Genomic DNA, 23,479 nt, shown 5'->3' on the forward strand with positions numbered 1-23,479 from the left:
TTTATTTCTACATGCCTGAGCAATATTTTTATACTCTTCCCTGGTCATATGTCTAAGCTTCTTTTTTATGTTTCAGATCCGCTAGGATTTCACCGTTAAGCCAAGCTGGTCGCCTGCCATATTTACTATTCTTTCGACACATCGGGATGGTTTGTCCCTGTAACCTCAACAGGGATTCCTTGAAATACAGCCAGCTCTCCTGGACTCCTTTCCCCTTCATGTTAGTCCCCCAGGGGATCCTACCCATCCGTTCCATGAGGGAGTCGAAGTCTGCTTTCCTGAAGTCCAGGGTCCGTATCCTGCTGCTTACCTTTCTTCCCTGTGTCAGGATCCTGAACTCAACCAACTCATGGTCACTGCCTCCCAGATTCCCATCCACTTTTGCTTCCCCCACTAATTCTTCCCGGTTTGTGAGCAGCAGGTCAAGAAAAGCTCCCCCGCTAGTTGGTTCCTCTAGCACTTGCACCAGGAAATTGTCCCCTACGCTTTCCAAAAACTTCCTGGATTGTCTATGCACCGCTGTATTGCTCTCCCAGCAGATATCAGGAAAATTAAAGTCACCCATGAGAACCAAGGCGTGCGATCTAGTAGCTTCTGCAAGCTGCCGGAAGAAAGCCTCATCCACCTCATCCCCCTGGTCCGGTGGTCTATAGCAGACTCCCACCACTACATCACTCTTGTTGCTCACACTTCTAAACTTAATCCAGAGACACTCAGGTTTTTCTGCAGTTTCGTACCAGAGCTCTGAGCAGTCATACTGCTCCCTTACATACAGTGCTACTCTCCCACCTTTTCTGCCCTGCCTGAACAGTTTATAACCATCCATGACAGTACTCCAGTCATGTGAGTTATCCCACGAAGTCTCTGTTATTCCAATTACGTTGTAATTCCTTGACATCACCAGGACCTCCAGTTCTCCCTGCTTGTTTCCAAGGCTTTGTGCATTCGTATATAAGCACTTGAGATAACCTGCTGATCGCCCCCCATTCTCAGTATGAGGCAGGAGCCCTCCCCTCACAGACATTCCTGCCTGTGCTTCCTCCTGGTATCCCACTTTTCCACTTACCTCAGGGCTTTGGTCTCCTTCCCCCAGTGAACCTCACTAGGTTAGCCAGCCTGCTTGCAAAGATGCTCTTCCCTCTCTTCGTAAGGTGGAGCCCGTCTCTGCCCAGCACTCCTCCTTCATGGAAGACCATCCCATGGTCAAAGAATCCAAAGCCTTCTCTCCAACACCACCTGCATAGCCATTCGTTCACTTCCACGATTCGACAGTCCCTACCCAGGCCTTTTCCTTCCACGGGGAGGATGGACGAGAACACCACTTGCGCCTCAAACTCCTTTATCCTTCTTCCCAGAGCCACTTAGCCTATAGTAGGCTGTAGCAAACTAACCATTTTTGTTAAAAGCAGAAGTCTACTGCTGCAGTGTTTTAACCATTAGACTAAAGTTTCCATGTTACATGAAGCAATAGTTTAAAGTCCAAATTTGTGACCCAATGGAATAGGCTCTGTCTGATCAAGTTTTCAATTTTCTTTAAAAATAGAAAAAACATAGGAGGGTAGGAGAAAACAACAAGATGTCCTTATAAGAGGAAGAAAGAAATGGTTAAAACAAGGGACAACTGCAAGTAGTTATACCTCTGCTCCTGCTTTTTTTAAAAGTACTGTAGGATTAAACTTTAGTGAACACTACAGCTAAGGCTGCAAAATAGTCTGTTTAATCTGATTTGAGATAGCTGTCTGAAAAATTTGCACTGGTGAATGCAAGCAAAGAAACCGTAAACTGAACTTTTCTTTTACATTGTGAAAGGAGAGTACCTAATATAAATATTGGTAGATTTAGGTAATATTTCAGGGAGGATTTGGTAATATTAAGGTTTGCATCAGAAATACAAAGAAGTGTTCATCATGAGAGTTTGTACTCAAAGAGCAAGCAGAGCCATCACTGGAAACTTCAGAATAGTGTTTTACCACTAACCCTGGAAATACATTTTTTGTCTTGAGCATCTGACTCATCAAAATCAGCAAAGTGTTAATCTTTAAAAACTGAATCCCTCTACTGTAGCTACTCCAATCTGTTTTTCTTCAGGCAAGAAGTCTTAAAAAAAACCAAAAACAAACAACTTTAAAATAACCTAAATATGAGGAGTTTCCACATGCAGTTCTACTACTCATGAGAAAACATTAAGAATTTAGAAAGTTTAGTAGTGCCCTGTAAATCCATTGGAAAAAAGTTAATTTTCATGGAATGGGGTTTCCTCCCTCTCCTAATAAAAATCTTTTAATGCACAGAGCTGATGTCCTAACAGAAGTATAGGACTCTTTATTGCACCATGATAGCACAGATTAGAAAAAATATTTACAAGTGACATATGTATAAAATTATCTTTATACATGTACACAAATACGACATTTATTTAAATAACTGTTCCACAGACAATAGGAATGCCACTTCAAACTCTTGGTCAGAAAATCTGTTCACAGACTGGCGAGCATTTTGTCTGATTTCCAGCCTCTTTTCAGGAGACAAAGAAAGGATCTGAGCCATGGTCTCAGAATAATCATCCTCATTTTCTGCTAGAAATCCTGTAATATGTCCTTCATAGGGTACCACGATATCTAGTTTGGGGCCACCAGAATTGTGAGCCAGAATAATTGTGCCAGCTGCCATACATTCAACTATTCCTGGAAAGATACAAAAAACATGTTATTAAGAATACAGTTCTCATATGTACATAGAGCTGGTTGAGCTTTTTCAGTGGAAGTGTTTTTTCAATGAATTTTTTGTCAAAATAGACACTTCAGAACCATTTTTTCCAAAATGTTTCATGTTTTTCATTAAAAAACCTACACCAAAATTTTCATTTTTTTTTGGCAACTAAAAAAATGAAGATTTCAGCTGATTGGATAAAAATAAAAACTTTAAGTGAAACCAAAACTGCTTACTCCCTCAGCTTTTTTTTTTTTTTGGATACTGGAAAATCAGTTTTCTATTTGTTGTTCCATCTGAACCCCGAAAAATTTTTCTAGATAAGATGACAATTTTTAAAAAAAATGTTATCACAATTTGGGGGAGGGGAAGTGGGGAGACCATCTCTACTTATGGATTTCAATAAAATTTAAAAATGTAGGGAAAAGACATCCAGTAACAGAATTCTAAACTGGTAATAGGTGCTGTTTTATCATTTAATTTCTTAGCACCTGACTGTTTGACATCTGAGTTCAAGCTCAGTCTGACAAGACTCGGAGGTGTTATAACAAAAGAGAATCAGTTTGTTTGTCAGTGATATCCATGGGCTTGAGCCATATCTTTCAAGATACAGCCAACACGTATTGTGACATTGGATTTCTAGGTTGAGATTTTTAGTATATTTTGCTAGTCTGATTTGTATAATAGACTTGAATAAAAAGCTACATATTGAAAAGAATAGAGGTGTACGGAATGAAGGTGCACTGAACTAGGCATACTACTAACCGCAGGGACCAGCAACACCTGAAGCCAAACAGTTAAAACACCTTTGAAAATTCAAAGAGTGCTGGAATTGAATGGTATATAGCATTTGTATTTGATCCCCATAGATTACACAACAACCCCAACAGACATTCTGATTACTGCCTTGCTGCTTCTTCGCTGCAATTCTGAGATTTTAAATGCTGTTAGCTCAAGAACTGCCAGAGGTAGAAAATAATGCCGTAACTATATCCTAAAGCTTGGAATATAAAGATAAAAAGCCATAAAAGGTGAGCTGCTAAATCATCCTGGAATTCAGGGCCATAATCTGAGTGGGGTGTCTACATGCTATTCTGGCAAAAGGCGAAGTCTTTGGGAAGAGGGAGTGTGTGTGGAAATGAACAAAATTATAATTGTGGATTTAAAAGTCCAATATCTTGTGACCTGCCAGGACTAGAATTCCTTTGAGGGACCATTACAAAAAATTAGAAGTACCTTCAATACCAGTAAGTACTGAGCCTGGACCAGAACTCGGAAGAAAACATTTTTGATCACTGCACAGTCATAAGACAAATCAGCTAACTATGTTACAATTGACACCATTGCTAATATTTATCCCTTTACTGCAACAAAATGGGAGCATGACTGAAAAGTCTCAGCAGTTTTAGTAATGGGAAAAATCCAATAAGAAGTAACAGGAAATGGGAAAAAAGCCAATAACAGAAGACAAAAATTCTCACATGTGGAAACAAAGTAGATATTGTAAAAAAAATATGGCTTGGGGGAGGTGAGAAGCAAGAGTAGGCGAATGAAGACAGTAACAGAGGCAACAGAAAAGCCATCAAGATACTACATAGGAGGAAAATTCTATCAGCTAGAGAGTATGCTTCTGAACTGACTCAACAGGCTTTACTTATATCATGGTCCTGTACAGCGTAAGTCGCTTCTGTTAATTGTAATTTAGTAATGGCTGATGACATCAGTTTCAGCTTGCTGAAGCCACAGCCAAGTAATCAGTCCATCCATTAGGATGCAAGCTTGTCTCATCCTGCATGCATGCCAGAGAGGTATGGTTAGTCTTACCCCATTCCATAAATGGGAAAAGCGAGCAAGTCCCTATTTCTGTGCCTCATTCATCTCCATAAAGCAAGCCTCCCTCCCCTCCCCCAGCTGAAGTCAGAGCCTTAAGGTGCTTGAAGTCGAGGAAAAGTACTCACCAATTCCAAAGTGCTCATTCCACATGGTGTGCAGACCAATAACTGCATCTGCCAGGTACTTCTTTAGCTCCTCAAATGGAATGTTTACTTTGAACTCCACCTTTTTGTCAACTCCTAGCTCTTCACAAAGCTTTTTAAGTCTGTTTACACGCTGCTCATCTTGTTGGTTACGACAGCCTCCAATCAGGATAAGCTTTGGTGAGGACTGCTGCCCCAGAGCTTTCTTTTCCAAGAATTTGGCAAAGGCTCTGATTTGCAAAGGATGGTCCTTCTCGGGCCTAAACTGTCCTACAGAGACAATGGAATATTCTGTGGTGCTCTTTTCCTCCTGTAACGGAATATCCAGGAATGTCTGAACATCACAAGGTGGATACACAACACTTGTGCAAATGCCAGTTCTCCAGAGGGAAAGGATGTGATTTAGGGTCCATGAAGAATTAACCATAATGACATCACTGCGAGAACCAACCAATCCATATACAAAAGCAAACAAGTAGTAATAGACAAATTTAAGTTTGCTGAGAAGGGGATTCCTTGTAATGAAGGCTGCATTGTTAAATCTGGCATTCTGACTCCTAACCACAGAAAGCATGTCAGTGCTGATAGTTGGATAATGAACATAACACCCAACACGGCAACCTCCTAAGTACTTAAACAGAGGCAATGTGAAGGCATAACCCATTGAGTCAATGTAAACATCAGGAACACACTTCATAAGAGCTTCCCAACCAAGAAACACAGACCCTAAGCTTTGACCCAGCAAAGTGAAGTGGGGGTAAAGAGAGGCCTCCACAAGGTAACGTTTTTCTAGAAATACAAACTTCACAGGATGAGTTAATTTGATGTTGAATCTTCTGAAAGCACTTTCTACAATCTGTTCTCCAGTGACATCTTTATCGCCAGTATAGACAACATATATTGCATCTTTGTACCTGAAAGAGTACAGTAAAGAAGAATTTCACAAATCTTTTTCTATAAAAATTTGTCACAAGTTATGCAACTGAGACTTATTTCCGTCTCAAAATTACCAGAAGTGAGAACAAACTTTTAGCCTCGGTCTTAAACATGTTGGCCTTAAAACATATTGGTTTTGGTTTAACTGAACCAGATTTTTTTTTTTAAACCACATTTCTGGAGCCTTAAGAGTCTTTGATCTGCCAAAAAGCATGGTTGTTTTTTGGCTAATTAAAAGAAACCATGTTATTCAATAGAATTCAACTTGCAGGGCAGGATATTCCCATTCCAAAAATGAAATATCAAGACTGCAGAATTGGTCCTCCTAGTGCAAACAAAAAGTAAAAAGGAGGAAGAGTGTAGCATAGACCAATGGATGTGTCAAAAGGGTAAAGAGGTTTTAGATGAGTGTTTGAATGCCTCAGGCAACTGTTTGGATTAGATGTGATTTACTTAAATATATGGGATGCCAAAAATTGCATAGATAATACCATAAAAAGTATCAGGAAAAATCAGACTGCAATATAAACTTGCACTTTGCTAAGTACGTGCACTTACTTTTTCTGCAGTGTTCTTACAGCACACCACAAAACTCTCTCCCCTCCACCACCTGCATTGCAATATGGATGGAAAAATGCAACAACCAGTTGATGTTTCCCATCTTTTCCTATTGAGGCCAACTGATTTTTCCTTTGTTGTAGCCACAGCCGTATTCCCCACAGTAGTACAACCAAACAGAGACATAAAGCTCCACTTAGGAACAATCCAGGGATGAACAATGAGCACAGCAACCTGGAACAAGCAGGGAAAATTAAATTCAAACATCATTTGTAAAAAATAGTATATGTAAGAAAATATTAAAAACAGTAAATACTATATATATTTCCTAGGCAATTTCTCAGATTATTCTCTCAGGGGTAATGGATATCAGTACCTTGTTTTAACAGCTAGCTTATTACTGGTTTGTTTTCAAACCTCTGCTTGGAAGACCGCAATAGACAAGAAGGTTACAACTAAGCTTATGGAGGTGATCTAAAATTATAATAAAGTAAAAAATCCAAAATATAGCTATCTCTAGCATGACTCCTATAGAATTCTGCCAACAGACACTGACTCTTGTGGTGAGTTTACTACATGATAGCAATAAATGAAGCAGGTTATTTCATCCTTCCCTTTCTCATCCATCTGTTCCAGCTTCTCATAGCCACTGTAAACTCTTTGGGGCAGGGACTAATTTTTTTTTTGGGGGGGGGAGAATATACAGTGCCTTGATCTTTGATTGATGATGCTATATATTTCAGCAACACAGCAAGTGATTTTCTGTTTTATTAACAGTAAATTAAGCATCCCAGCACCTACATGGGAAATCAGTGTAATCCCATTTTGCAGATGTGAAAACTAAAGTACAGAGGTATTAAGTGACTTGTTTAAAGTCTCACAAATGGGTGGCAAAGCTAAGGACAAAAAACAGGAGTCCATACTGCCTATTCTTTGCTTTAGACCTCTGTATGGTCCTTCTGAGCAAGTGGAAGGCACAGAATCACCAAGATGCCACACCTGACTACAGCACATAAGAGATTTGGGGTAAAATTTTCAAAAATGGCTAAGTGACTTGGGAACCTAAGTTTCATTTTGAGAGGTGACTTGGGCACCAAGGACCACCAGGCTTGGTCTGCAGTACAATGTTAAGTCAGCATAACTACACCACTCAGAGCTGTGAACAATGTCACACCCTGTGTGATGTAATTACAGGTTTCAGAGTAGCAGCTGTGTTAGTCTGTATCCGCAAAAAGAAAAGGAGGACTTGTGGCACCTGTGACGGGGCAAGGCCAGATGGCTATTGAAAAGTAGTGGGAGATACATATATTAGCTCCAGGCTAAACAAATCTCTGGTACCAGGTTAAGTAAAATGGAAGCTGCTCCAGGTCATTTAAGACACCTGGGGCCAATTAAGAGCTTTCCAGAAGGCAGGGAGAATGCTAGGTTGATTGGGACACCTGAAGTCAAACAGGGGCTGGCTGAAACTAGTTAAAAGCCTCCCAGCCAGTCAGGTGGGTGTCTATGTCAGGAGCTGTAGAAGAAAGTTGTGCTATTGGAGAGGCTGAGTAGTACACACCATATCAGGCACAAGGAAGCAGACCCTGAGGTAAGGGTGAAGTAGAGCTTGAGGAAGTGAGGTCTGCTGTGCGGGAAGTAGCCCAGGGATTTGTACATGTCATGTTTCTAAAAGGTCAGCTACCATAGCTGATACTATTAGGGTCCCTGGGCTGGAGCAGAAGGTGGGCCTGGGCTCCCCCCCTCCCTTTGCCCCCTGATTAATCACTGAGACTGGGAGACAGAGACTGTGCAAGGAAGGATAACTTCTCCTCACCTCCCTTGCTAGGTTATCATGAAAATGGCTCTGTAGACTGTGACCCTTATCTCTAGAGAAAGAAGGGTTACGTGAAGGGTCACAGAAAGCCTCTGAGGCTAGCGAAATCTGCCAGGAAACACAGGACCCATGGAGGCAAGGACAGAGCTTTGTCACACACCTTAGAGACTAACAAATTTATCTGAGCATAAATTTTCGTGAAGTACAACTCACTTCATCAGATGCATCCGATGAAGTGAGCTGTAGCTCACGAAAGCTTATGCTCAAATAAACTTCTAAGTCTCTAAGGTACCACAAGTCCTCCTTTCCTTCCTGTGTGATGTAGTCAGACATAGCTGGGGCACTGGAAGAACGCCTCCTGTTGCTGTAATGTCTACACTTAGGGTTGCCACCTGACTGAGTTTTGGCTTCTGTGTCCAGGTGCAATTTAGGGTTGCTTGGTGCCTGGTTTTTAACTGGAAAGCCCAGTGGAAAAGGGGACCTTGCAGCATCCAGTCATAGACTGACTGGACACCAAAAGTCCAGCTACCGCAGGGCTGGGGGAGGTGCCAGGTCATTAATCCAGGCCAGACCCTGCTCAGTCAGGGCTTCCTCCTACCTGCAGACTGCAGCAGCTCTCAGCCCAGCGGGGAGAGGACTCGGGAGTCCCGTTACCAGTAAACAGAAAGGGGGCAACCCTATCTGCACAAAGCTGGACTGCTGCAGTGCTTCCAGTGCAGCTGTGGCCTGCGTCTCACGGACAGCCACCAGGACTTGAGCGCCTGCGTGACTCAGGAGCCTTTCCAGGGGCGCCCCGTGGGGTGACAGCTCCTAAGGCAGGGGCAGCCGGGGAGAGCCAAGAGCCCGCTCCCGAGAAGGTCAGCGGGGAGGGAGCAGACCACGTTAGAGAGGAAGAGCAACAGGGCGCCCGCAGCCAAAGCCGCCTCCCCGCCGCAGGCCCCGGCCCCCACACAGCGCAGCCGGGCGACGCCCCGGCGCGGGACGAGCGCTCGGGTCGCGGGGGCCGAGTGAGCGGGAGGAAACCCCGGCCCGGCGGCTGCGGGGTAGACACGGGGGGGGGGGGGGGAGAGCGGCTGCTTCCCCTGCGGGAGGGGAATGGCGCCCCCGCCAGCGGGCCGGGAGGCGGCGGGACTATTTTCTTTCCCTCCCCCCAACCGTGGAGCTGAGGCGCCCGCCCTCACCTGACTAGCGAGCACAGACAGAACTCTCCCGCCGCCATCTTGGACAACGCCGGGTAACCTTTCACCCGGGAAGCGATCGCGCCGCTGGAGGCCCGGCCTGACTATTCCTCCTTCCCCATTGGCTCCCGCTGGGAGAACCCGGCTGGAAAGAGGGGCGGGGCTAGAACGCTAGCGGGGATTAGGGGGCGGGGCTAGGTCTGCATGGGGGTGGGGCGCGCGCGGTCTCGAGTGGGCGGGGCAGGGGGCGTGCCAGGGTGGGGGCCGTGCTCCCGGGTTTGCAGGGAGGAGCAGGTAAGGACCGTCCCCTCCCCCGCTCCCCCGCTGGTGACTGGCGCTGCGCCCCTCTCGTTAGGGGCAGCGCCTTTGCCTCACGGTTCCTGTAGCGTGGCTGCAGCCCAGGGGCGTGGGCGTCTGAGAAACCTGCGGCGCTGACCCCAGGTAGCCCCTATATGCCACCCCCCACCTCAAACAGCACTTCTTGTCGAGTTAGTGCCTACTCCTGCCAGGCCACACTGCTTTCCCCCTGCCCTCCCCAGGGGGGATGTTTCCCCCAGAGGGTGGGTGCAAAGGAGGAGAAATTTGCAGCACCTGAGTGAGGTGAGATAGAGGCATTTGTCTCCTCACCCTGAGCTGACTGCTCCCAGGGCACAACCTGATGGTTAAATCTCCTCTGGGCTGCAAAGGTTGTGTGCAGTGACAGAGAAGCATATTCCCTGCAAGTGGCAGAGGGGCACATGCACTATAAGGGCAGGGCTCGGCTAGGAAAGAGTGTGGTTTGAACTCAAATTAGTTAATGCATGGGAACTAAAACGAGGGGAAATCCTGTCTCTTTGTGTAAACCTGCCTTTTTTGGCAGTGAAGACATAGCCAAGGCAAAGGCAGTTTGTAGTTTTAACACAAGTTAGCAGGTTAAGGTAAAGTGGAAAGCCGAGGATTTCTGCTGACTCGTGTTAAACCAATGCACTGCCTTGCCTTAACTAGGATTTTACCCTTGTTTCTACTTGTTAGCTAACAAGAACTCACTGTTTTTCCTAGTGAAGATAAGGCAAGAGGATGGTGGGTGGTGTACCCCGGGCCACAGACCACGGTGTATAACTTCACATTACTTCCTACACCACTGGGTAAGTCATGTGGGGAGTGTTTGCTCAAAATACATGAAAACAGTGAAAAATTGCCTACTGGTTAGAGCATAAGCCTGGCAGTTGTACATTCTGGGTTCTACTTCCAGCCTTGTCACTGTTTTGTTGTGTAATGTTAGGCAAATTATGTCACTCCTCTGCCTCAGTCTAAGGATATTTAAGGCACTCTACAAGTGCAACGTATTATCACTTTTTTAGAAAAAGAAGGGCTGTGTTTGTAAATGGCTAATCATTTTCCTGTATGGACGATCTTAAAAAGATATTGTCAGGTCAAATTTGGCCCAATAGTATAAGCTTTTATAATATTTAAAACCAATAGACATTGTTACATGATTTTAAAAGAAAAATCTAATGGAAAGTTTTCTTTAAAACACAAGAACTTCCTTTGTAGGGTCCGCAACTTAAAAATCGCATATTCTGCAGGAGAGCCTGAAAATATTTTCTAGACATAGAAGTGGAGTTAGGCTGTTTTCATTAAAAGGAATGCAAAAAAGTAGGCAATCATAAATGCTGATGAGCTTATTATATTTCTGAAATTGGTAATATGCTTAACATTGTTTAACATAACAGCATCCCCTTAAATTCATGGACATAAGGATTTAAAAAAACGTAATGACAAACTTTTGATCTGAGGTCCTTTAAAAACTACCTGTAAAGAAGAAATTATGCTAGAGCTAATCCATTACCTATACAAAACAATACCCTGTTTTGGCCCTGATCCTGCATTGGTATTTGCTAGCATAGACTCTTGTGCTTAGGCATCTCATAAGCACATTAGCGGATCCCAATGCAAGATTTTTCTCTTTCTTATCACATTTCCATTGTTTGTTTAATTTTCATCCTTTACAGGCATTATTTCTGCATGTGTCTCTTCATTATGGCAAAATGGTATGTATTCACTTTCCTTGCTTCAAATCACACTTTTGATCTCTGACTGCCTGATAAGCCTAAACAAACAGATGGTATAGTCTCCTGGCAAAGTACACATGTAACTCATTAACACTAAGAGATTTAATTGCATATATACTCCAGAATATCCAGCATCTGCTTCTCACTCTTCCTAGACACACACAAATTGCCAGATAGGATTTCCAGTGGCGGGTGTTTTGTTTTATTTCATCTTCCATTTTCCCTGCATTGAGAGACAATGTACGCAGACCAAAGGTCAGAAATGAAATGGAATGTGAAGAGGGCACTGCTGCATTCACCACAGTGAACTTCAGTTTATGGGGAGAAGACGGGAAGAAGATGACGTAGTTGTAGATAAGGTGGCTCATTTTAATAGGCACAGTCATAATGTGGGCTTCTATGAATCAAACAACCCAGAAAAAAACTTCATAACAAAACTGGACAAAGGTCACTCATTGACGGGCTGCTCTGTCTCAGAAATGGCTAAACATGCTCAGAAAGGGATTCTGAAGGGCATCCTCTCATCAGGAGCCTTGCAGGTACCGTACCCAAAGAGGGAACCAGATTTACTGAAAAGTACTATATACGGTTTGAAAAGATAAAAGGGCATAACAAAGCTGTGTTTGTGTCTAACATACCTGCCCAGCCGTGTGCTGCTATACCAACAACCACCTGAATGACCGTTTCCAGTATTATGAATGTTGTTTTTTATAGTAAATGAATTTTTTTTAAAAATTCATAACTCAATAACAAAAGAATGTGAGGCAGAAATGTGGGAATTTACAAGCAAAAACTTTTATCCTGCACTTACAAATGCTGTGTTATTAGAGTCCAGTGGTTGTAAGCTTAGAATTTATATATCTATTTCTATCTTTCTATTTTCAAAGTATCATTAGTGTTTCATCACAGAACAGTTAGTGTGTTTTGCTGTTTATAAATTAATCTTTCACTGAATAATGGGAATGAATCCCACATCTTTCCTGTGTTGGAGGAAGTGTGAAGCTGGCTAAAGCATGGAAGGCAAAATCTAATCATCTGCAATACAGAGAATTTCTGAAGTCCTATGTGGAGCTGAAGATAAATGTCTTCATCTCCATTGTAATATCGGCAGTGTATCACATGAAAGATCCATTCCAGGTGGGTGAATCCTCACTGTCTCCAGTCTGTTACAGAGTCAAGGTTTTTCACATTTTTGAAGAGTTTTCAGTTCATTTTATGAATAGAATCGCTTAGATATGTACTGATCTGTCTGCCTCAATGAAGACAGAGCAACAGTCTTTCTGTGTCATAGTTCTGGCCTGTTTTGCTCACTGAGATTCTGGAGCTGTTAGGGGTTCTCTGAGCCATGACCTGTGAGTTAGATCAATGTCTTTCTTGACTGGGGTAAGCCAGTGGTGAAGTACTGGGTCCATTGCTGGTAGAGTGTGTCAACACATCCCTATGCAGGGAGGCTGGGTGCCTGTTGTCCTTAAATCAAGAATCATACAACAGCTGCCTTAAGAAATTATCACTTGAAGCTGATGACTTGGATCAAACTTCCCATTTGTGAAGCATCATTGAGAAGGCTATGGTAGGAAAACATCAATTTCTTTAGTCATCAGAATTCCTACATTTTGACCAATTGGGTGTCCAGTGGCAAGGAAGTCCAAGACAACTGCGGGCTTCTTCTCTGTTGAAGCCTTCGTCCACCTTCACAGCCATTAAGTGGTGATCCTGCTTCATCCACCTTTCTGCCATTGAGATCTTGTATTGGGTTGTGTTGTGCTGGGCTGCACTTTGTCTGGTATCTCCCCTTTGACCTTACGGCCATGGGTGGCCCTACCAGGAGTACAGGATTCCAGACGGCATTGCTCTTAGGGTCTTAAGTATATGCAAGCTTCTCCACCACGTCTTGGTGGCAGCCCAAGAAGTAGCATCTTTATGAAGCTGAAGGAATGGATGAGGGCAAGCTGGCTGAGGCTTACTTAAGGTGAGATGTGTGGAAGTATAACATTGTATAAGTATAACGTTGTATAAGGGGACATGCTGGATACATTGTATATGAGAGGGCATGCCAAAACATGTTACAAAGTAGCTGAGGGAGCACGCGTAGGGACAGTTAGCTTTTGAATGGAGAAGCAATTAAGATAGAGCCAGCATGTCTAAGAAGCAGACATCAGAATGGAAGGTGTGAAGGGCAATTAGTTAAGTTAACTGGAAGCTGTTAAAGGAGATTAAGGGTGGCAGGTAATTGAAGATACGTGACTGGTCTCGGGGATCTCGAAGGGTGGTGACTAAAATCTTTTTCTTCTTTTGTCTGTAACTTCTCTAACTTGTTCTCCAAAAAACTGTATAAATTAAAAGACACAAGCCCCACTCGGGGGGCTCACTTCTAAATGTATTAGCAGAGCAGCTTTGCTAATAAAACAGAGTGGTCTGATAAATTGTGAGTCTGAGTCGAACTTTGACAATTTGGAGGTTCCACCGAGATGGCAAGCGGCTTCACTGAGGCTGTGTGATCCCTGAGTGCCTTGCAGGACGATCATGGCAGCCGGCGCCTGGACGCTTAGTCCAAGTGATCCTCCACAAGACAGAAAGGTACACACAGCAGCGCAGTCTACGCCATTGAACTTGTTGGTTCCCACTCTGTTCGGGTAGGGGTCTTTGGATCCAGCTTCTGGAATCAGATGTCTCAGGTAATTATTATTTTTGTGCTTTAACCAGTTTGAGGACTGTCTTGTCTTTATGTCTATCCATCTTCCCCATGGGGTGTGTGTGTGTGAATCTGGGAGCCATCTCTGTCCAGAGACTGGCTGACCAAGGGGTCCCCATCCCCACGGTCTGAATAAGTAGAATCTGCTCAGCTGCAGCCGCACCACGTCTTGGGTATAACCCCTGGTGTGAAAGCAAGGGCAGTTGAGGCAGTAGCCTGTGGGCTCCTTTCTGTGTGTTGCACTGGGTACCGCTCTGCTGAGCCCAAATTTCCTTCTTGTGGGAGTGCTGTGTGAAGCCCTCCTGGATGGGTAATCAGAAGTCTAAGGTAGAACAGTTCCCTAAGGGAACTCCAGCTTATTTTATGTATTTTAGGAGGGGTCCAGACTCTTGGACCATTTTTCAAGAAACCTACAAATTAGCTCTAGAGAACCACAAATTACAGTGGCCACTGTTAGGTTCTTGGGACAAGGATCGAGTGGACGCTTTAAAAAGCAAACTCGTCCTCCCAAAAACCAAATTTGGAGAGAGAAGAAGTAGACTGCTTCATGCAGTGGTGGGAAGAGGCAAATCGTAGATGGACTGAGTCAAAACTCACCTCTCTTAAAAATTCTATCAAAAAACTAACAGTTCAATTGGATGCAGTCTCTCCCACCACTAGTCCGAGCACTCCCCTTTGCCCAGTCCTGTGCAATGATCCAGATCAAACCTGACCCCCACCATACTCCTGCGCAAATAAGAAATCAGAAAAGGAAAAATCTTCGGTGACTACAGATAATGAAAGTGAAGAAGACATACCCTCATTGGCCTCACAGCTCTGCAAAATATTATGAAGAAGAAATCCAAAGCAGACTGCAAAGATTCTCTTGACATCTCTTCTTGGAAAAGAGAACCTGATGGGAGGTTAATGAGAGACTCTGATCAAACTGTTGTGGCACCCTTACGACTCCTTAAGATGGGAGAAAGTGAGTCCATATGGGATTATAAGCCCTGGACTCATACGGAACTTTTATCTATAGTTAAGTTTTCCCAAACCACAGGAAAACTCTGTTAAATTTGCTGAGGAGTTTCTGTTAATCTGTTAAACCTATGAACCCTCTGAGACAGATCTCCTCCAACTGAGTAAATTGTTAGCTCCTGCCAGTTATTATGAAAAATGGTTGGCTGCCGCAGGCTGGTTGAGTGGTGTGCCTCAGCTGGCCATAAAAAGTACTGGCCCAGATTCGGCATACAGAGACCGGTGTATGGCTCTTTGGAAGCGCCTGCATCAAGCCATTCCCAAAGTGTGGTCTCCTAAAACAAACTGGACAGCAATACGTTGCTGTAAGCAAGGGCAAGGAGAAAGCCCAGGCGACTCTAGGTCCCGGCTAACTGATATTTTCCTACAACATTCAGGAATACAAGAGCCCGATGTAAATGGGCCGGGGGCCTTGGCACATGCATTTGTTGATGGTCTTCTCCCTGCCACAGGCAGCATGTTAAAACGAATAAGTGTGGGATGGGAGACTGAAACCATGGACAAATTGCTGGCAGTAGCAGAGCATTGCCACCGCACTTTAAAAGGAAAGGAGGAACAGTCCTCCCAAAAGTTAATGGCTCTGCAGATACAGCATTATTCAGGACTAAGCAGACCACACCGGGGACAGGGACGGGTTTGCAGAAGGGGGCGGGGGCTGGATTAACTGGGGTTTGTAACTACTGTAAACAGCCTGGACACTGGAAAAAAGAGTGTCCGAGACGACCTAATAATTGTATGGGAAATCAAGTGAACCCCCCGCTGGTTCCTCCAGCTGATCCCCAACCCTATTTTTCACCCCAACAATGACGGGATGCTGGGGAACCTCACAAAGTTTTAGCTCCCTTATTACCTCTGTCCCCTACTGGAGAATGTGTCCTGACTGTAAATGATTTCTCTCTCCCTTTCCTTGTTGATACTGGAGCTTCTCTTTCTACAATCCACACCACTGACTTGCCTGAGGTTCCCCGATCTGGAAAATCTGTGTCTGCTGTTGGCATTACAGGGATCCCTACCTCTTTTCCTCTCTCAAAACCTTTGTCTGTTCAGGTCGGTCCCCTCTCTGAGGAGCATGCATTCCTCCTCTCTGATTCCACCCCTGCAAACCTTCTGGGACGGGACTTGCTATGCAAACTTGGCTGTTCTATTTACTGCTCCCCAGATGGTGTCTATCTGCAAATCCCTCAGTCTTCCTTATGTGATTCTGTAGCCTCCCTGCTGTCTGAAACTTCTCTCTCCACTCCGGTCCCTTGCTGTCCCTTAACTCTGTCCCTAGAGCACCTAATCTCTCAGGTTCCTTCCTCCCTATGGCCATCTCACCCATCTGAAGTGGGCCGATTTTAAATACTGACCCAGTTCGGATTACTGTAGACAATTCCAAACCTCTGCCTCGCCTGTCTCAGTATCCTTTGAATCCTGAGGCAGAGGCTGGGATTGCTCCAGTTATATCTGCATTAAAAGAACAAGGAATTATTGTCCCTTGTTCCAGCCCCTGTAACACCCCTATCCTCCCAGTTCAAAAGGCTGATGGCAAATCGTGGCGATTTGTTCAAGACCTTCGAGCTATTAACCGTATTGTCATACCTTCTTTTCCAGTGGTTCCTAACCCTGCTACAATACTAGCGTCTATTCCCCCAAATGCAACCCACTTTAGAGTTGTAGATTTGTGCTCTGCTTTCTTCTCTGTCCCAGTTCACTCTGAATCCCAGTATCTCTTTGCCTTCTCCTACAAGGGTCAGCAATATACATGGACTACCCTTCCCCAGGGGTATACAGAGAGTCGATCCTATTTTTCTCAAGCCCTAGCCAGGGATCTTGCTGATCTGGTTTTCCCATCAGGATCCACACTGATCCAATATGTGGATGACTTACTCCTGTGCTCCCCCTCTGTCTGCCTCAGAAACGGATTCACTAACACTTCTCACAGCTTTAGCAAACAAGGGTCATAAGGCACAAAATTGCAGCTCTGCCAAACCTCTGTCACATACCTAGGCTTCCTTCTCTCCCAGGGCTCCCGTACACTCTATCCAGCCCGGGTACAAGCCATCCTTAGCTTTCCCCAGCCTTGCTCTCCACGCCAGGTCAGAAAATTCTTAGGCATGACAGGGTTCTGTAGGCAATGGATTCCCCAATATGCTTCTCTGGCTAAACCACTCCAAGAACTCACTTGATTCTCTGTACCTAACCCCATGCCATGGCCACTTGAAGCAAATGCTGCTTTCATCTCCCTTAAGCAGAATTTAGCCTCTGCCCCTGCCTTAGGGTTACCTAACTGTGACAAGCCTTTTACCCTTTTCTGTCACGAACAATCTGCTTGTGCCCTCAGGGTTCTTACTCAGGAGCACGGTGACAGAAATCGCCCGGTGGCTTATTTTTCTGCAACCTTGGACCCTGTAGCCCAGGGTTTACCCCCTTGCCTATGCGCTGTAGCTGCTGCAGCGCACCTGGTCGAGATGTCTGAGTCCCTTGTCCTCCGCTCTCCTCTCACTCTCATGGTTCCCCATTCTGTGGAAACTCTCCTTCTGCAACGCAACACTGCTCGCCTTTCCTCTGCTTGCCTCACTAGGTATGAACTTTTGCTGCTTTCAGCCTCACATATCACTATTAAGCACTGCTCCCAGTTAAACCCTGCTACTCTCCTTCCTTTACCTAGTGATGGTGAACCCCATGACTGCCTTGCAACTGTCTCCGCTATCGCTGTCCCGCGCCCCGACCTTTCAGATGTACCTCTCCCTAACTCTGACCTGGTATTATTCACTGATTGGGTCCTTTTATAGAAATGACCAAGGCCACCTTCTTGCAGGGTACGCTGTGGTCTCTCTCTCTGAGACCATAGAAGCTGCGCCCTTACCCTCTGTGACCTCTGCCCAGGTGGCTGAACTGATTGCTCTAACCCGTGTCTGCTTTCTAGCCAAGGGGCTCTCTGCCACTATTTTTACTGATTCTCGGTATGCCTTTGGGGTTGTGCATGACTTTGGCACCCTCTGGCAGGCTCGAGGTTTTCTTACCTCTACTGGTACCCCTATCAAGAATGGCCCCTACATTGCCGCCCTCCTGTATGCAGTTTTACTACCGTCTGCCTTGGCAATTGTTAAGTGTACTGGTCACTCAGCGGCAGACACCAAGGTGGCAAAAGGTAATGCACTTGCTGCTGCTGCTGCAAAACATGCTGCCACTATAAAACTTTCACCAGAAGCATTTCTTGGTCCCCTCTCTGTCTCTGTAACGCCACCATCCCTGTCTCATCTCGCTCAGCTCCAGGATTCTGCCCTGGAGTGCTTTGGGTTGCTCTTTGCATTCAGATTCCCTTTGGCGATCACCCACTGGTACCTTTGTAGCCCCCCTCTCACTCTACCCATCTCTAGCTGCCCTGCTAAATGGTGTTTCACATGTCGGCAAGGAGGGGATGGTCTCTGCTATGAGTAAGGCGGGGTGGTGGGCTCCCCATTTCAGCTCCTTTGCAACCCGCCACTGTGCCGCTTGTGTTACTTGTCAAAGCCACAATGTAGGCAAATCTGTAAAAGTAACACGAGTTCCAGGGTTTGCCTCAAGCACCTTTCCTACACTGGCAACTTGATTTTGTACAGATGCCAAAGTGTCAGAAATATGAATTCATTTTAGTTATAATATGTCTGTTTTCGGGTTGGATTGAAGCCTTTCCCTGTAGCAAAGCTGATTCATTGTCCGTTGCAAAATGTCTGTTAAACCACATTATCCCTACCAAGGGAATTCCTGCCACTTTGTCTAGTGACCGGGGAACACATTTTACTGGAAAAATTGTTCAACATCTAAACCAGGTATTACATGTCACCCACCTGTTGCACTGCCCTTACCATCCACAGAGTGCAGGGGCAGTTGAAAGGCGAAATGGTGTGCTTAAAAATAAGCTGGCAAAAATCTGTAGTTCCACAGGGTTAAACTGGCCAGCTGCTTTACCACTGGCCCTTATGGAAATTCAGTCATCCCCATCCCAGAGACACAAATTGAGTCCATTTGAAATCATCATGCCCTATGCGAACAATGGCTACTATTATCCCAGCCCCAGACCTAAACCTAACTCACAGCACGCTCCTCCAGTACTGCAAAGGGTTAATGCAAGCTGTGAGCTCCTTCCATTCGCAGGTGCAAGCAGCTTGGCCGCCGGAACCCACCTCTGCTGCCTGTCACACTCTTGAGCCTGGTGATTGGGTCTACCTGCAGCACCACCTTCAGAAGCATGCCTTGGAACCCCAGTGGAAGGGTCCATACCAGGTACTGCTCACCACCCAGACAGCAGTGAAATTATCCAGCATCGCTGCATGGATCCATGCCGCACAGTGTAAGCCAGCGCCACCTCAAGGGGACCAAGCACCTCTGCAAGACCATGTAGAACCAGCTTCAACCCCAGAAGACAGAGGAACAGCCTGCAATACCTTAAAATCTGCGCTCTCGTAAGGGTTGCCAGAAGCAGAGGGTAAGCAGACAGCAGGACCCAACAAACAAGAAGCAGTAGTGAGCCTAGCGCCTGCTGCCTGGTGGATGTAAAACCGTGACTGCGGTTCCCTCAAAAGGGGTTGTCGGAACCAGAAAGGGTCCTGCTTCCAACATGTGTCCTTTGAGAAGCTTAATCCTTAGAGAAGCTTATTCCTCAGCTACTGTGTCCTGAGGGTCTGGGGAATCCAGAGTGACAGTGACAATTCTTTCATCCAATAGGTGCAGATAGCCCAGATCCTGAATATTTCTAATTGCTGGGTCTGCAGCCACATCCCAGCTCACTCACAAGCTAGTATCCCCACCATGGCAATCCCTTTGAATTCCTCAGAGCTTGCTGGAGAACCCTATCCACTTAAAAGGACATGGAAAGAAAATGACACTTGGGGGCTGGGAAAAACATATGTTCCTAAACTTATAAGTGTGGTGAAAGAAAAGGGCCACTGGTGCTGGGTGCGTAATGGGACAGGGCTGAATCTAGGGAGGAGCAGCTGTCTCCAATACATCGTGTCCCATGGTGTATGGGACTATCCAAACAAGGTTGGAGAATGGCAAACCGGGTATGGAAAGATAAACTTCCTCTCAACCTGGGACCAAACCAAAGATTCAATCTCTTGCTCCCCCTACAGCCTCCCTGAGAAAAACAGCACCATCTACAAATGTCATGTGAATGCTACCTCTTTTTCTCCCCAGTGAAAATCATCCTGTGCCCTTTGGGGGATACTATTCGTAAATTCTTACATGTCAAAGGGTTGCAGTCAACCCTTCCCAGCTTTAATGGGACATCATTGGGTTTGTGGGGAAAATGCTTACACTGTGTTACCAGTAAATTGGTCAGGTATCTGTTATCCTGCTCAGCTTTTCCCACAATTCCGGGTGCTTCAATCCCTCCCATGAAATCGGTTCCATAATTTCAGGCGAAAAAGGAGGGACTTGCCAGATGCTAAATGGTATGTGGATAACATAAGCCCCCAAATTTGGGAAGAAGCTGTTGGCATTTCTTTAGTCCCAGTGGGGGGGGGGGGTAATCCACCATGCAAAAAGGCTTTTAAGGTTACAAGCGGTGATTGAGATCATGGCCAATGAAACGGGAGAGAGCTTAAAAGCTCTAGCCAAAGAAGCAGGAGCAGTCGACAAGTGGCCCTCCAAAACCATCAGGCATTAGATATAATACTGGCAGCCAAAGGAGGAACCTGTGCTCTAATTGGAACAGAATGCTGTGTATACATACCTGATAATACTAATGCGGTAATAAATCGTGCTAGCCATCTGGAGCAAATTGCATACCTTCCCCATGAAGAACCAAGTTCCTTGTGGTAATGGATAAGTAACTTATTAAATTTCTCTAGTCTGGGAAACTGGTTGTTTCAAGGAATCCTGACTATCCTATTTGGAATTCTAATAATCTTTGTGTGTTTTCAACTGATTTCTTGTTGTATCCAAAACTGCACAAAACACACCATCCATCAGGTTACCCCTAACCAGAGTGCTAATCTAATGTTGTTAAATGTCACCAGTGAAAGTAATGAAAAAACAATTGATGTATGGAATCCAGTAAGTCATTGGTCATGGGCGTAGCCTTGACCAAAAGGGGGGATTGTGGAAGTATAACATTGTATAAGTATAACGTTGTATAAAGGGACATGCTGGATACATTGTATATGAGAGGGCATGCCAAAATGTTACAAAGTAGCTGAGGGAGCACACGTAGGGACAGTTAGCTTTTGAATGGAGAAGCAATTAAGATAGAGCCAGCACATCTAAGAAGCTGGCATCAGAATGCAAGGTGTGAAGGGCAATTAGTTAAGTTAACTGGAAGCTGTTAAAGGAGATTGTTAAGGGTGGCAGGTAATTGAAGATACGTGACTGGTCTCAGGGATCTCGAAGGGTGGTGACTAAAATCTTTTTCTTTTGTCTGTAACTTCTCTGTAACTTGTTCTCCAAAAAACTGTATAAATTAAAAGACACAAGCCCCACTCGGGGGGCTCACTTCTAAATGTATTAGCAGAGCAGCTTTGCTAATAAAACAGAGTGGTCTGATAAATTGTGAGTCTGAGTCAAACTTTGACAGATGATGGAAGGGATGTTGGAGGGTTGTAGAAAGCAACTGGAAGAGTTAGTGAGGATATCTGCACTCCTGACCAATGAAGTGTATCTGCCACTTGTGGCCCAGGTTTATTAGAACTAGGGCTGCTTTTCGAAGATCAGATAGCAATGGTAGCTAGGGCTATGGCACTGGAGTATTACTGGCTCCCTGTGTGATTAACTGCTCAACAACAGGCAATTGCATTCTGCACTAGCTTATGTTTCAGAGGGCCAGGTGGTCTAGTGAGTAGCACACCCAGTATCTCCCCTTACTGGGAAGACCTTTCAGTCCTGTCCTTCACCTGATAATGTGGAGAGTTTATTTATTGGAAAGTGTATCGTTAACTGTGTGTGTGTGGTTAAATTTTGGGAGTTGCCTAAAGCCCATGAAAACAGGCACGTCGGTAATTGATAAAATAAATAAAAATGTAAATGCAATTTTGCATTTTATATTTCATTCTTAAGATTTTCATGAAAGTACAAAGCTTTTTTTCCTGTTAATGCTTGGCTTATCTTGTGAAGTTTGGCTTAGAGACCAGAACGTGTTGCTCACACATGATCTGAACTAGAGGTAATGCTTCAACACACATAATCTAGTTCTTGCATAATTAGGGTTGCGATATTTCAAGTTCTCAAATAGAGGACACTGCTGGGGAAGAGGGAGGGGGATCTGGAAGGGTGAGGGGTACAATTTCTATTGTACAGTTTCTTTCTACCACCCTTACTTCTGCACTACTGCTAGCGGCGGTGCTGCCTTCAGAGTTGGGCGCCCGGCCTGCTGCCCAGGTCTGAGGGCAGCGCCACCACCAGAAGCAGCACAGAAGTAAGGGTGGCAATACCATACTTCCTGGACACTTGTTCATATGTCAAAAGTCTGCCCGGACAGAGATCGGAGGACCAAAAAAGATGTCATGTCTGGGGAAATCCGGATGTATGGAACTGGTCATAGGCACTGACTCTGTGGGCACTCCAGCCCTGGAGCACCCAGGGGAAAAAAATAGCAGGTGCTCAGCACCTGCTAGCAGCCCTGTGGTTCAGCTCCTCCCTCCCACCTGCCACAATCAGCTGTTCGGTGACGTTCAGGAGGTTCTGGGAACTAACCGGGACTACTTCAGTTGGGCCAACTGGAGTTTGGACCCTGCAGGAATTTCTCTTTAGGAACCTGTGACAGCACTTGATTCAAGTGACTCAAAAACAACTTATTCAAAACAAAGCATTATTTAGTCTTTCACCCAATGGTACAAAGGGTACAGGGCCAGCTTATAAAACAAGAGTCATACATGCATTTCCTTACCTGTGCTTTAACCTCGCTTTCAATAGCTCAAGGCAGGACATTTTATTCTCCGCCTGGGTTGGGAGAAACAGCCTGCACTTTTTACAGCATGCTCCCTCTATCGCTAAGTAAATCTTAGCAGCCTGTCAGCTTTCACAGACATGCTGGAAAGCCTAACCCACACCTGCTCCCTTTTCCAGGGTCTTTGAGGTTTAAGAGGCCTGGATGGAGCCTCCTAAATCTCCCCCGCAGTTGATGGACCAGCCATTCTTATCTTAACTCCTTTGAAGCTGTCTTTATCTGTTTCAGAGTGTTAGCCTGTATCCGCAAAAACAAGGCGGAGTCCTTGTGGCACCACCTCTGTTTTCTCATCTGTGTCATCTGTCCTGCTTGGTTCCTTACCAGCCCCGTTACAGCCTCCTTTGATTTAATCCTATGCTTCCAGTCAGGTAGCAATACAAAATGGAACAAGGACACCGAATTACACATAGTATCTATTATAATAATAATGCAGATATCTCCCAGTTCATCAGCGATGATGCCACATAAAACTTGTATCGTTCTATCAGTTCAGAGAACTGCTAATGATTTTGTTTCTACAGTCCCTCCTGTGACAGCACTAAAATTGCATCTGATATAAAAGGACGGGTTTTTTTTCCACCACTGTGTTAAACATTCTACTGATTTTTTTTCTTTTAAATCACAAACTATTTGACTTGTGACT

The 23,479-nt window shown here is 44.9% G+C and overlaps 2 protein-coding genes across 3 annotated transcripts in view; one reads left to right on the top strand and one right to left on the bottom strand.

Moving 5' to 3' along the window:
* Positions 1–2,294: 2,294 nt before the first annotated feature.
* Positions 2,295–9,278, bottom strand: ALG11 (ALG11 alpha-1,2-mannosyltransferase). The gene is made up of 4 exons (XM_073343021.2): positions 9,174–9,278; positions 6,180–6,413; positions 4,668–5,599; positions 2,295–2,684 (listed from the first exon to the last, which is right to left on the bottom strand). The coding sequence occupies exons 1-4, from the start codon at positions 9,209–9,211 to the stop codon at positions 2,413–2,415; spliced, it is 1,476 nt and encodes a 491-aa protein (XP_073199122.1). The 5' UTR covers positions 9,212–9,278; the 3' UTR covers positions 2,295–2,412.
* A 131-nt stretch (positions 9,279–9,409) lies between these two features.
* Positions 9,410–23,479, top strand: part of ATP7B (ATPase copper transporting beta) — an 80,893-nt gene continuing 66,823 nt past the window's right edge. The window contains exons 1-3 of one of the 2 annotated variants that reach the window (XM_073342989.2): positions 9,410–9,464; positions 10,209–10,294; positions 11,162–11,200. In XM_073342989.2, the coding sequence (XP_073199090.1) occupies positions 11,198–11,200 (3 nt within the window). In that variant the 5' untranslated portion in view covers positions 9,410–9,464; positions 10,209–10,294; positions 11,162–11,197. The remainder of the gene's footprint in view (positions 9,465–10,208; positions 10,295–11,161; positions 11,201–23,479) is intronic. The other variant, XM_073342999.2, reaches the window with a different exon arrangement.

The sequence above is a fragment of the Lepidochelys kempii genome, chromosome 1 (genome assembly GCF_965140285.1).
Source record: "Lepidochelys kempii isolate rLepKem1 chromosome 1, rLepKem1.hap1, whole genome shotgun sequence".
Taxonomy (NCBI): domain Eukaryota; kingdom Metazoa; phylum Chordata; order Testudines; family Cheloniidae; genus Lepidochelys; species Lepidochelys kempii.